The sequence below is a fragment of the Mustelus asterias genome, chromosome 10 (assembly GCF_964213995.1).
Source record: "Mustelus asterias chromosome 10, sMusAst1.hap1.1, whole genome shotgun sequence".
In the NCBI taxonomy this organism is placed as follows: Eukaryota; Metazoa; Chordata; class Chondrichthyes; order Carcharhiniformes; family Triakidae; genus Mustelus; species Mustelus asterias.
The window spans coordinates 104,892,647-104,906,604 of record NC_135810.1 but is presented as its reverse complement, the minus strand read 5'-3'; the positions used below and the strand labels follow the sequence as shown (position 1 = coordinate 104,906,604).

Sequence of the window (13,958 nt, the reverse complement as noted above, 5' to 3'; positions counted from 1 at the left end):
CATCAGGTTACATTTTAGCTTCATTTGAAGCAATTTTTAAAAGCGGCATCTCGGCCTTTTGGCTAAGATGCAAATGAGATCAAGCCTTGGAAGAGGAGCTATGCCTACTCCAATCAGCTTGGATCATGTTGATCAAGCCCAAGACAGGAGGTGAGAGCCCCGTCTTGTCAGCTTGGATCGGGAATGTCTCAACTTGTTGAGACCCTGAATTGGACTTGATTTGATTGAATTGGAATAAAAATTTAAAAAAATTAACTGGTATGTTAGTCACCATATGCAAAGTCACATAGCTGTGTGGAACTGGATATCGAAACTGCACTTGGAGCAGTAACACCATAATTAGCCAAACAGGCAAAGTAACCAGAGATAAATTTAAGTCGTGAAAATCTACACCACTTAACAAAAATCATTCTCAGGATATGGACTTGCTCAAATTAAAAACTAAAAGCAGACGAATAGTTGGAATTTTGCTGGAGTCTATCTGTCAGGTGATTGGCAAAATCCCAATTGGAAGGGCATAAACATCTAAGAATGGCCCATTTCCAGAGTTTCCCTGATCTTCTACAGGTCTTACAGTGGGAGATTGGGAGAGTCCATGGAAATTCTTCACAAATTCCTTTTTATCTCAGATGACTTGCAGTGTATTTGCAGCATTTTCTATTTGAATTTAGATTTTCAGTTTTCACAACAACTCAACATACGGGAACATCCCAAAGCAATTTCTCTATTTATTCATGGGACATGAGTGTCGCTGGCTGGCCAGCATTTATTGCTCATCCCTAGTTGCCCAAGGGCAGTTGAGAGTCAACCACATTGCTGTGGTTCTGGAGTCACATGTAGGCCAGACCAGGTAAAAATGGCAGATTTCCTTCGCTAAAAGGATATTAGTGAACCAGATGGGTTCTTCCGACAATCAACAATGGTTTCATGGTCATCAGTAGATTCTTAATTCCAGATATTTTTTATTGAATTCAAATTCCGCCATCTGCCAAGGTGGGATTCAAACCCAGGTCCCCAGAAAATTAGCTGAGTTTCTGGATTAATAGTCTGGAGATAATATCACTAGGCCATTGCCTCCCCATTCAGAAGAGCAAAGTATAACACCAATCCACATCATGAGATATTAGGTCAGATGACCGAAAATGTGCAGGTTAGGTGGATTGCCCATGCTAAATTGACCCTTAGTGTCCTAAAATGTCTAGGTTAGATGGGATTAGCCATGGAAAATGTGTTGGGTTATGGGGATAGGGTGGGGGAGAGGGCCTGGATGAGATACCCTGTCAGAGTCAGTGCAGACTCGATGGGCCGACTGGCCTCTTCTACACTGTCGGGATCCTATGATTCCATGATTAAAAGCTTGGCAAAAGAAGTAGGCTTAAAGGAGTGTCTTAAAGGAGAAAAGTGAGGTAGAGGGGTGTGGGGTGGTGGGGTTGGGGGGAGGGAGAGTAGAGTTGCAGAGCTTGGGGCCTAAGCAACTGAGAGGGTGACCGCCAATGGTGGTGAGACTAAAATCAGGATGCACAAGAGGCCAGAATTAGAGGAGTGCCAATTTCTTGGCAGATTGTAGGGTTGGAGGAGATTACAAAGATAGGGAAGAGTGAGGCCATGGAGTTTTTCGCAAACAAGACTGAAACTTTTAAATTCACAATTTTTATCTTCAGTTCTGCAAGTAATATCTGTTTACTTGTGTAGAACTCCTGTGTTGATCCATGGTTTCCCAGTCAAAGACTATAATTATGTGATTTAATTACAGTATGTGCTTACCAACATTCATCAACTTTTATGGGAAATGTCACACACAATAATCAAAAATGAAAAGTTTGTTTCTGCAATCCCTATTTATAAAGACACTCGTTTATGTTGTAAATACATTAATATGCTATATATCAATACAGAATGATAGATACACCATCCTGATTCTTTAATAGCTATCATTCGTATTGCCATTGTTGACTTCATACTTGTAATGCTCGATTAATCAGCTTCTTCTTTGATGGTGTGAGCTTTTCTGGAAATTGGATGTTAAACTGGATCACAAGGTCTCCTTTCTGTAATGGATCCTTGGATAAGGGCATTCCTTCTCCTGGGACAACTTTAGTGTATTTAGGACTAGGGGAAAAAAAATAGTAGAAATTACAAGGTATCAGGGTACACTTCCTACAGAGTAGAAAGAGAAAAAACTTGCATTTATGTCGCAGCTTCCACATCTCAAGATGTTCCAAAGCCATCTACACCGAATGAAGTACTTCTAAAGTAGAGTCATTATTGTAATATATCTAGTAGCCGATTAGTGCACAGTAAGATCCCACAATCAACAATCTAATAATAACTACATAATCTGTACTTTTTGTGAGATTGGTTGAGGGATAAATATCGACTAGGTCATCAAAGGGCAAGAAAAAGACAAAAGGGTCAATTGGTGTGGTGAGCCAGGAAGATCGTAAGAGAGAGACGAAAAACCAGGTTTGTGCCCAGTTTCCGCCTCTCAAGATGATACCGGCCCTGGATTGCTGCCATGGTCAGCCTTGCACTGCTGGTTTAAATATTAAAATCTGGAGTCACATGTAGGCCAGACGAGGTGGGGGGGGGGGGGGGTGGGTGGAGTGAATGGGGGTGGCAATTGGCTAGGGGGGGTGTATGGGGGCCGCAAGAGGCTGGAGTGGGGAGGAATCAGGGGGGGTTGTTGCTGTGTTCTGCCGGGGGGGGTGGGGGGTGGAGGGGGGTGCGATTGAGGGGGGGTGGGGATGATCAGTGGGGGTGGGGGGGAATGAGATCTTTCAGTGCACTAGCTATGTGCACTTTACCCAGTGCACTGGGAGACCATGCACATATGCAATGACGCCCTCTAGCAGTCAGTATCCAGTTTCCTGGCGTGAATAGACTCCGTTCTCTTCCCTCCTGCTGAGAATCACACTTGGCATAAGGTTTGAATATTTCCCTTGCAGAAAAAATGGGCGCGATTCTCTTCCATTTTCATGCTCATTCGGCACTTGGAATTTTTTTGCTAAGGTCACTTCCAATTACTTTTTGCTTTCAAAAGAACATAAGAACTAGGAGCAGGAATAGGCCATCTGGCCCCTCGAGCCTGCTCCACCATTCAATAAGACCATGGCTGATCTTTTTGTGGACTCAGCTCCACTTACCATAACCCTTAATTCCTTTACTGTTCAAAAATTTATCTATCCTTGCCTTAAAAACATTCAATGAGGTAGCCTCAACTGCTTCACTGGGCAGGGAATTCCACAGATTCATAACCCTTTGTGTGAAGAAGTTCCTCCTCAACTCAGTCCTAAATCTGCTTCCCCTTATTTTGAGGTTATGCCCCCTAGTTCTGGTTTCACCCGCCAGTGGAAACAACTTCCCTGCTTCTATCTTATCTATTCCCTTCATAATCTTATATGTTTGTACAAGATCTCCCCTTATTCTTCTGAATTTCAATGAGTATAGTCTACTCAGTCTCTCTTCATAAGCCAACCCTCTCAACTCCAGAATCAACCTAGTGGATCTCCTCTGCACCCCCTCCAGTGCCAGTATATCCTTTCTCAAGTAAGGAGACCAAAACTGTACACAGTACCCAGATGTGGCCTCACCAGCACCCTATACAGCTGCAACATAATCTCACTGTTTTTAAACTCCATCCCTCTAGCAATGAAAGACAAAATTCCATTTGCCTTCTTAATTACCTGCTGCACCTGCAAACCAACTCCTTGAGATTCCTGCACAAGGACACTCGGGTCCCTCTGCAAGCAGCATGCTGCAATTTTTTACCATTTAAATAACAGTCCATTTTGCTGTTATTCCTACCAAAATGGATGACCTCACATTTACCAACATTGTACTCCATCTGCCAGAGCCTCGCCCTCTCACTTAGATTATCTATATCCCTTTGCAGACTTTCAGCGTCCTCTGCACACTTTGCTCTGCCACCCATCTTAGTGTCATCTGCGAATTTTGACACACTACACTTGGTCCCCAACTCCAAATCATCTATGTAAATCGTAAACAATTGTGGTCCCAACACTGATCCCTGAGGCACACCACTAGTCACTAATCGCCAACCAGAAAAACACCCATTTACCCCCACTCTTTGCTTTCTGTTAGTTAACCAATCCTCTATCCATGCTAATACATTACCCGTAACACCGTGCATCTTTATCTTATGTAGCAGTCTTTGGTGCGGCACCTTGTCAAATGCCTTCTGGAAATCCAGATACACCACATCCACAGGTTCCCCATTGTCCACTGCACATGTAATGTTCTCAAAGAATTCCACCAAATTAGTCAAACATGACCTTCCCTTCATGAACCCATGCTGCATCTTACCAATGGGACAATTTAGAACATAGATAGAACAGTACAGCACAGAACAGGCCCTTCGGCCCACGATGTTGTGCCGAGCTTTATCTGAAACCAAGATCAAGCTATCCCACTCCCTATCATCCTGGTGTGCTCCATGTGCCTATCCAATAACCGCTTAAATGTTCCTAAAGTGTCTGACTCCACTATCACTGCAGGCAGTCCATTCCACACCCCAACCACTCTCTGCGTAAAGAACCTACCTCTGATATCCGTCCTGTATCTCCCACCACGAACCCTATAGTTATGCCCCCTTGTAATAGCTCCATCCACCCGAGGAAATAGTCTTTGAACGTTCACTCTATCTATCCCCTTCATCATTTTATACACCTCTATTAAGTCTCCCCTCAGCCTCCTCCGCTCCAGAGAGAACAGCCCTAGCTCCCTCAACCTTTCCTCATATGACCTACCCTCCAAACCAGGCAGCATCCTGGTAAATCTCCTCTGCACTCTTTCCAGCGCTTCCACATCCTTCTTATAGTGAGGTGACCAGAACTGCACACAATATTCCAAATGTGGTCTCACCAAGGTCCTGTACAGTTGCAGCATAACCCCACGGCTCTTAAACTCCAACCCCCTGTTAATAAAAGCTAACACACTATAGGCCTTCTTCACAGCTCTAGCCACTTGAGTGGCAACCTTTAGAGATCTGTGGATATGGACCCCAAGATCTCTCTGTTCCTCCACAGTCTTCAGAACCCTACCTTTGACCCTGTAATCCACATTTAAATTTGTCCTACCAAAATGAATCACCTCACATTTATCAGGGTTAAACTCCATTTGCCATTTTTCAGCCCAGCTTTGCATCCTATCTATGTCTCTTTGCAGCCGACAACAGCCCTCCACCTCATCCACTACTCCACCAATCTTGGTGTCATCAGCAAATTTACTGATCCACCCTTCAGCCCCCTTCTCTAAGTCATTAATAAAAATCACAAAGAGCAGAGGACCAAGCACTGATCCCTGCGGCACACCGCTAGCAACCTGCCTCCAATCCGAAAATTTTCCATCGACCACCACCCTCTGTCTTTGGTCAGACAGCCAGTTACCTATCCAATCGGCCAACTTTCCCTCTATCCCACACCTCCTCACTTTCATCATAAGCCGACCATGGGGGACCTTATCAAACGCCTTACTAAAATCCATGTATATGACATCAACTGCCCTACCTTCATCAACACACTTAGTTACCTCCTCAAAAAATTCTATCAAATTTATATCCAGATGTCTCGCTATTTCTTCCTTGATGATAGATTCAAGCATTTTCCCTACTACAGAGGTTAAGCTAACCGGCCTATAGTTACCTGCCTTTTGTCTACCTCCTTTTTTAAACAGTGGTCACATTTGCTGTTTTCCAATCTGCGGGAATTACCAGGAGACTTGTCTACCTTTAGCCCCATTAACTTGCCCAACACTACCTCTTTCATGATAATGATAGTTTTTCGGTCCTCACCTGCCATAGCCTTCCTGTCATCAATTTTTGGCATGTTATTTGTGTCTTCCACTGTGAAGACCGACACAAAATACCTGTTCAATGCCTCAGCCATTTTCTCATTTCCAGTTATTACATCCCCCTTCTCGTCCTCTAAAGGACCAATGTTTACTTTAGCTACTCTTTTTCGTTTTATATATTTGTAGAAACGTTTGCTATCTGTTTTTATATTCTGAGCTAATTTACTCATAATCCACCTTACTTTTCTTTATAGCTTTTTTTGTGGCTTTTTGTTGACCTTTAAAGATTTTCCAATCCTCTAGGTTCCCACTAATCTTTGCCACTTTGTATGCATTTTCTTTCAATTTGATACCCTCCTTTATTTCCTGAGATATTCATGGCTGATTATCTCTTTTTCTACAGTCCTTCCTTATCACTGGTATATACTTTTGCTGAGCACTATGAAAGATCGCTATGAAAGTCCTCCACTGTTCCTCAATTATCCCACCATAAAGTTTTTGCTCCCAGTCAATCTTAGCCAACTTCTCCTTCATCCCTTTATAGTCTCCTTTGTTTAAGCACAAGACATACTGGTATTGGATTTTACCTTCTCATGCTCCATTTGTATTTTAAATTCAACCATACTGTGATCGCTTCTTCCAAGAGGATCCCTAACTGCAAGATCATTAATTATTTCCATGTCATTACCAGGACCAGATCTAGGATAGCTTGCTCCCTTGTCGGTTCCATTACATACTGTTCAAGGAAGCTATCGCGGATACATTCTATGAACTCCTCCTCAAGGCTGCTTTGACCAACCTGGTTTGACCAATTGATATGTAGATTAAAATCCCCATGATAATTGCTGTACCATTTTTACATGCATCAGTTATTTCTTTGTTTATTTCTTGCCCCACCATGATGTCATTGTTTGGTGGCCTATAAACTACGCCTATCAGTGACTTTTTCTCCTTACTATTCCTAATTTCAACCCAAATGGATTCAACCTTTTTTTCCATAGAATCTATATAATCTCTCACTACCGCCCTGATGTCATCCTTAAATATCAGAACTACACCACCTCCCTTACCTTCCTGTCGGTCCCTCTGAACAGTCTGATACCCCTGGATATTCAACTCCCAGTCGTGACCATCCTGCAACCATGTCTCTGTAATGGCCACCAAATCATACTCGTTCGCAATGATTTGTGCTGTCAACTCATTTACCTTGTTTCAAATGCTACGAGCATTCAGATAAAGTGCTCTTATGCTTTTTTTTGTACCTTCGTTTTGAATTCTAACACTTCCATTAATAACATCTCCTCAGTTCTCCTTCCTTTTAACTTTTTTCCTGATTTTTGATGTAGTTGGAACCTTCTCCCCACATTTTGTCCTTGCTCCCTCCTTCTCGGACTCCTTACATTGGTTCCCATCCCCCTGGCATATTAGTTTAAACCCTCCCCAACCGCTCGAGCAAACACTCCCCCGAGGACATCAGTCCCAGTCCTGCCCAGGTGTAACCCGTCCAATTTGTACAAGTCTCACCTCCCCCAGAACCGGTCCCAATGCCCCAGGAATCTCCCCCTGACACTATCTCTTCAGCCACATATTTATCCGATATATCCTGTCATTTCTACTCTGACTAGCACGTGGCATCGGTAGTAATCCTGAGATCACTACCTTTGAGGTCCGATTTCTTAACTTTCTTCCTAGCTCCCTGTTTTCTGCTTTTAGGACCTCATCCCTTTTTTACCGTTGTCATTCATACCAATGTGTACTACAACCACTGGCTGTTCGCCTTCCCCCTTCAGAATGTCCTGCCAAGGTAGCTCTTGAGTTTCTAGTTTGACTGAGTACAGCAAGTGGACCAATATTAATCATAAATCAAAGAACGAATGACACAAAACATCAGACTGAATAGGTCTAATACTTGAGCTATTATCTATTTCTGATCTGCAATGGAAATTGCTGAAACTGAGTAACAACCTTTGTGATTTATGGTAAATATAAACTTTTTAAAACCCTGAGCTACTTTTCCCTGCATTCCAAGTTACCCAGATAAGGATAATGAGTAATTATTTAATAATGTTTTAAATATTAGGCACCTTGGGCACGAACTAGAGACCCTGCTGGCCACTGGCGCAAATCCTATAATGGCCGCGAAATCTCGGGAGCAGCCAAAAACAGGATTTGCACCAGCGAGATCTCCGTTTGAGATCTTCCCCGCCACCTGCTGGTGATGTGATGAGGTTTACACCTCAGAAGGGTGTGAACCTGATTTCCATACATTCTGAAATTGCACAGAATGCCGTTGAATCAGGCGAGAAAGGGCTGCTGTGAATACAACAACTTTCACACAACTTCTCTCGCCTGATCCAACACACTGTGCAATTCTGGGAAGGTTGCACTCTTTAGCTTGGATTTTTTGCCCCCAAGGTGGATGTGCAGATTTGGGAAATCTCCCAGCTCAATGCACTAGGCTCAAGAAAACGTCCCCCGAATGGCAGGAACATTTGTACTCATAACCCTGCATCAAACAAGCTAATCCTTTAATAACCTCTTGAGCTGTCAATCAAATAGTGAACCTACAGACTCCACCCCTCATTATGACAGTGAAAGGTTTTGGAAGCAGTCAAGCAGTAATACGTTATAATGGTTGCACTTAACGTTACGTCAACAAACAGCGATTGAAACTGAAAGCACAGATTGTTTTCAATTTACAAACACAGGCAGACTGACAAAATCCCAGACTTGGAGAACAATCCACACTCCTATTCAAGTTGTTCTAGTTTTGCTACAACACTAGCATTTACCCGAAGATGTGGAAAATTGCCAAAGTATGTTCTGTTCACAAACATGGCCAATTATCCCCCTATCAATTTACTCTCAATCATGAGCAAAGTGATGGAAAATGATGACAACAATGCTATCAAATGGCCTTTATTCAGCAACAACCTGCTCACTTATGCTTCATTTGGGTTCCGCTAGTGTGACCTCATTATCGCCTTGGTCCAAAAATACATAAAAGAGCTGAAATCCAGCTGTGAAATGAGATCGACTGATCAAGGCAGTGTTTGACTAAGTGTGGTATTAAGTACCCTTAGCAAAATTGAGATCCATAAGAAAATGGAACAAAAATCTCCACTTGGTGGGAGTCATGCCTAACACAAAGAAGATGGTTGTGTTTTGTAGGCCAATTATCCCAACCCCAGGACTTCACTGTAGAAGTTCTTCGGGGTAATATCATAGGCTCAACCATCTTCAGCTGCATCAATGGCTTTCCTTCCATCATAACATCGGAAGTGGGGATGTTCACTGATGATTGCACAGTGTTCCCTACCACCTAGCTGAGCAATCGGATGAAAAGCTTTTGGATTTCTGCTCACAGTAAAAAACATGAAAATAGCTTATGGATACTTACTGAACAATGTCATTGATTGGGATGCTGAGAAATCTACCATCGAGTGTCTCAATTTGCACGGTATAACCTGTTAGAGCCTGAAATCAAAATAACCATTAAATATTAAAACGTGAATTGTACAAAATCTCTAAAAATTGAGAACATGCATTCTTTAGCTTCAGACATTTTTTGACAGTTTGATAAATTTGGGGGTTGTTTTTCACTCATAGTTCCATGGCTATTGGCAGACTTCCAGTGCCTCAAACAAATCTTTGCGTGTATGTCTTGTCAGTAAGACTTGACAGGCTGAGCTCGATTTTGTCTTCATCCAACATTTACCCATGTTTGTTTTCCAGCAGGGTTGCTGGCTAACAGTCCTGGTTCATTGAATCATAAAATCCCTACAGTGCAGAAGAAGGCCATTCGGCCCATCGAGTCTGCACCGACCACAATCCCACCCAGACTCGATTCCTGTAACCCCACATACTTACACTGCTAATCCCCCTGACACTGGGGTCAATTTAGCATGGCCAATCAACCTAACTCACACATCTTTGGACTGTGGGAGGAAACTGGAGCACCAGAGGAAACCCACGCAGACACGGGAAGAATGTGCAAACCCCACACAGACAGTGACCCAAGGCCACGGGACATGGCAGACAGAGTACCCTTCATCGTCCAGTACTTCCCCGGAGCGGAGAAGCTACGACATCTCCTCCAGAGCCTTCAACATGTCATTGATGAAGACGAACATCCGCCAAGGCCATCCCCACACCCCCACTTCTTGCCTTCAAACAACCGCACAACCTCAAACAGACCATTGTCCGCAGCAAACTACCCAGCCTTCAGGAGAATAGTGACCACGACACCACACAACCCTGCCACAACCTCTGCAATATGTGCTGGATCATCGACACGGATGCCATCATCTCACGTGAAAACACCATCCACCAGGTACACGGTACATATTCTTGCGACTCAGCCAATGTTGTCTACCTGATACACTGCAGGAAAGGATGTCCCGAGGCATGGTACATTGGCGAGACCATGTAGACGCTACGACAATGGATGAATGGACATCACTCGACAATCACCAGGCAGGAGTGTTCCCTTCCTGTTGGGGAACACTTCAGCAGTCACGGGCATTCAGCCTCTAATCTTCGGGTAAGCGTTCTCCAAGGCGGCCTTCACGACGCACAACAACACAGAATCGCTGAGCAGAAACTGATAGCCAAGTTTCGCACACATGAGGACTGGCCTCAACCGGGATCTTGGGTTCATGTCACACCATCGGTAACCCCCATGACTTGCCTGGGCTTGCAAAATTTCACTAACTGGCCTGGCTGGAGACAATACACACCTCTTTAACCTGTGCTTAACCCTCTCTCCACTCACATTATCTGTACCTTTGAGACTTGATTACCTGTAAAGACTCACATTCCAACCATTATCTTGTTTGTGTCTATATATGCCCTGTTTGTGAACACAACTCCTCACTCACCTGAAGAAGGAGCGACACTCCGAAAGCTTGTGCTACCAAATAAACCTGTTGGACTTTAACTTGGTGTTGTGAGACTTCTTACGTTGAATTAGGGCTTAGGGCTTTCCTAATCTGTATTGTTTATTATCTCTTATTAACAAGGTGTACAAATTATCATGAGAAGGGTACAAAAATATTTCCATAAATCGCAAAACGCACAACATTAATGCACTCATGGACTTCAGTATTAAGTGGCAGGACATTGAGGGTGCTCCGATGATTTCCTACATGCTGAGTTCTTGAGCTAAATCACAAGAGAGAGGCTTGAGTGCAGATGAGGTTCAAGTTGATTTGTATATCTCAGTTAGTTCTAGAAGCCATCAGCAGAGAATCATAGAATAGAATCATAGAACAGAATCATAGAATCCGTACAGTGCAAAAGAGGCCATTTGGCCCATTGAGTCTGCACTGACTCTATGACAGTGTATCTTACCTAAGGCCCTCTCTCCCACCCTATCCCTGGAACCCCACATATTTCCCATGGCTAATCCACCTAACCTACATATCTTGGGGCACTAAAGGGCAATTTAGCATGGCTAATCCACCTAACCTGCACATCTTTGGAGTGTGGGAGGAAACTAGAACACCCGGAGGAAACCCACACAGACACGGGGGAGAATGTACAAACTCCACACAGACAGTCACCCAAGGCCAGAATTGAACCCGGGTCGCTGGAACTGTGAGGCAGCAGTGCTAACCACTGTGCCAAGGTGTCGCTTAATTATAAATTTTATTTTGGATTATTTAATTGTATTCCAAATAGTTTCAATTGATTTATGTCTAAAATAGTAGATACAGGAAAATTATTAATGGTTCATCTGCTAATATTGCAAAGAGTTATTTCTAGGTTATGAGGATAGCAATGTTTGAAACTGAGTATGATATAAGGCATTATGGTACTCAACCAAGTAGATCAAGGAAATTTGACAGTGAATCAATGGATTGTACTGAAGTAGCTAGCTTCAACTGAGGTGATGGTGGGACATTCCAGTTCACTTCAGCGTCTTTAGGCAGAAGCAAATTTTATTTAACAATGGAAAACCAGTCAGAGTTTCTGATCCTGAGCAATATCCAACAACCGTTTTCTGGAAATGGATTGTGGAAAGCAGAGAGGACAATGTGTGCGCCGGTTGTAATGTCCTTCAAGTTGCTTAGTTTGCTGGGCCACCTTTTAGATTAAGGCATACAGATCATCCACTATGGTGATGTACTGGAGAACTCCAGTGCAAACTTCCAATCTCGGGAGGAGAGGGAATTAATATTTTATTTTGTTGTAGCTACACTACTACTGAGTTTAGAATGAAAGATAGAATTGAAAATGAATGTTATAGATGAAGTGTCGATGTGATCATCCAAAGGATTTCCAATATGGTAACCATCCAGAACATTCTTCTAGTTATGATGTGTTATTCCACCTAAAAGAATTGCCAAAGTAATTATAGGTTATTATTGCATTAGTCTTCTATAGTTCCCTGTTACAAGTACTGGAGATGACAACCATCATAACATGTTCTTCGAGTCATTTCTGTGCACATAACTGCCATAAATTGGCATCTTCTGGCACCTCCTGTAACTGACTGGACATCAGAAGTGTTGGCTTTTATCTTTCCTCTAGAGACGGGTCTATAAGGTCAAGAGGGGCTACAGGTCCAGCCAAGTCCATGCCTCCTAAAACCATGTCTATGCTACACAGCAAGCAAAGAAAGGTAACCTTTCATCTTGGAAACAGGAATGTGAGGACTATGTGCCCTGGCATGAACAATGACCCACACAGCAAGTTTATGTATGCAAAATGGCCCTGATTCACCACAAGTTACACAAGCTTGGTGTTCACATTACTACTCTCCAAGAAACCAGAAGGCACACTCCAGTTGCGAGGCTACTTACAGCTTCTACTGACATAGAAAGAGCAATGAAGACCACCATGAGCATGGTGTAGGCTTTGCAGTGAACAACTGACACAACCAACTGAAACCCTAGCAACAACCTCAAAGCATGTCATCTCCCTGTGGCTTTCCTTTTAACCCATATGTACTTATGCACCAACTCTGTATTCCAGCATCTCATTCAAATAAAATTTCTATGACTCCCTAGGTGCTGAGGAACATTCCAAATAATGAGAAGCTATTCAGCCTGAGTGACTTCAACACATATATTGGGGCAGAAAGTGATTCATAGCCAATGTGCCATTGTTGTCATGGGGTGGGCAAGATGCATAATAGAAAACACCTTCTGGAGCTTTGTGCCCTAAATGAGCATTTCCAGGGCAGATATTGCCACAAACTATCATGTGACACCCAAGCCTGGACATTGGCACCAGCTAGACCTGGTCATCACAAGAAGCACGATCGGCCCAGTGTTCTCCACACCTGCACCTACCACAGCGCAGATTGCGACACTGACCTCTCGCCTGTCAGCAGCAGAGTGAAGGTACGCCTCTGAAAGTTTCACAGCTCTAACCATTACATCCCCTGCACAAAGAAAGATGCCAAACATCAGCACTGTCTCAGGAGTGATCGCTTCCCACCAAAGGTTTATCAGGAAGTGCCAATGCTGATATCAATGAAGCTTGGAAGTCACTAAGCTCAATTATCTGTGAAGCAGCAGCAGCATCATTTGGTAAAGGTAGAACCTGCAACAAAGACAGGTTTGAGACATACTCATATGAGATGATGTCTGTCATTGATGTAAATAACAAAGCTTCCGTGATGCACAACATAAACCGAACGGCCAAAACATTGCACAACCTAAAAGTAGCCATGATAGCCATGCAAAAGACAAGGAAATACTATGCAAATAAACACTGTAAAATCTTATGTCAAGAAATCCAAACTGTTCTATTAACTCTGTACAAAGGGATCAAGAGGGCACTTAGGCCTGCCACCACCAAAGTTGTTCCCCTGAAGCCAACAGATGATGAAGTGCTCACCGACAGAAGTAAACAAATGTCCCTCTGAACACTATCGTGAGCTGTACTCACGTGAGTTGACATCTCAGAGTCTGTGCTTGATGCTCTTCCATTTTCCTGAGGTGGAAATATGCTGTGTTTGTGAACCTACCCTCCATTCACCTGATGAAGGGGCAGCGCTCCGAAAGCTCGTGATTTCAAATAAACCTGTAGGACTTTAACCTGGTGTTGTGAGACTTCTTACTACTTCCATTTTCCTGTCATGGATAAATTAGATGAAGAACCCTCACCACATAACCGTGAGAAGGCCCTAGACCACCTAG

The 13,958-nt window shown here is 43.3% G+C and overlaps 1 protein-coding gene across 1 annotated transcript in view; it reads right to left on the bottom strand.

Annotated features, from left to right (window-relative positions):
• Nucleotides 1–1,730: 1,730 nt before the first annotated feature.
• Nucleotides 1,731–13,958, bottom strand: part of dnajb13 (DnaJ heat shock protein family (Hsp40) member B13) — a 51,077-nt gene continuing 38,849 nt past the window's right edge. The window contains exons 7-8 of the mRNA XM_078222867.1: nt 9,209–9,285; nt 1,731–2,109 (exon numbers count right to left, since the gene is read on the bottom strand). Of these exons, the coding sequence (XP_078078993.1) occupies nt 1,956–2,109; nt 9,209–9,285 (231 nt within the window). The 3' untranslated portion in view covers nt 1,731–1,955. The remainder of the gene's footprint in view (nt 2,110–9,208; nt 9,286–13,958) is intronic.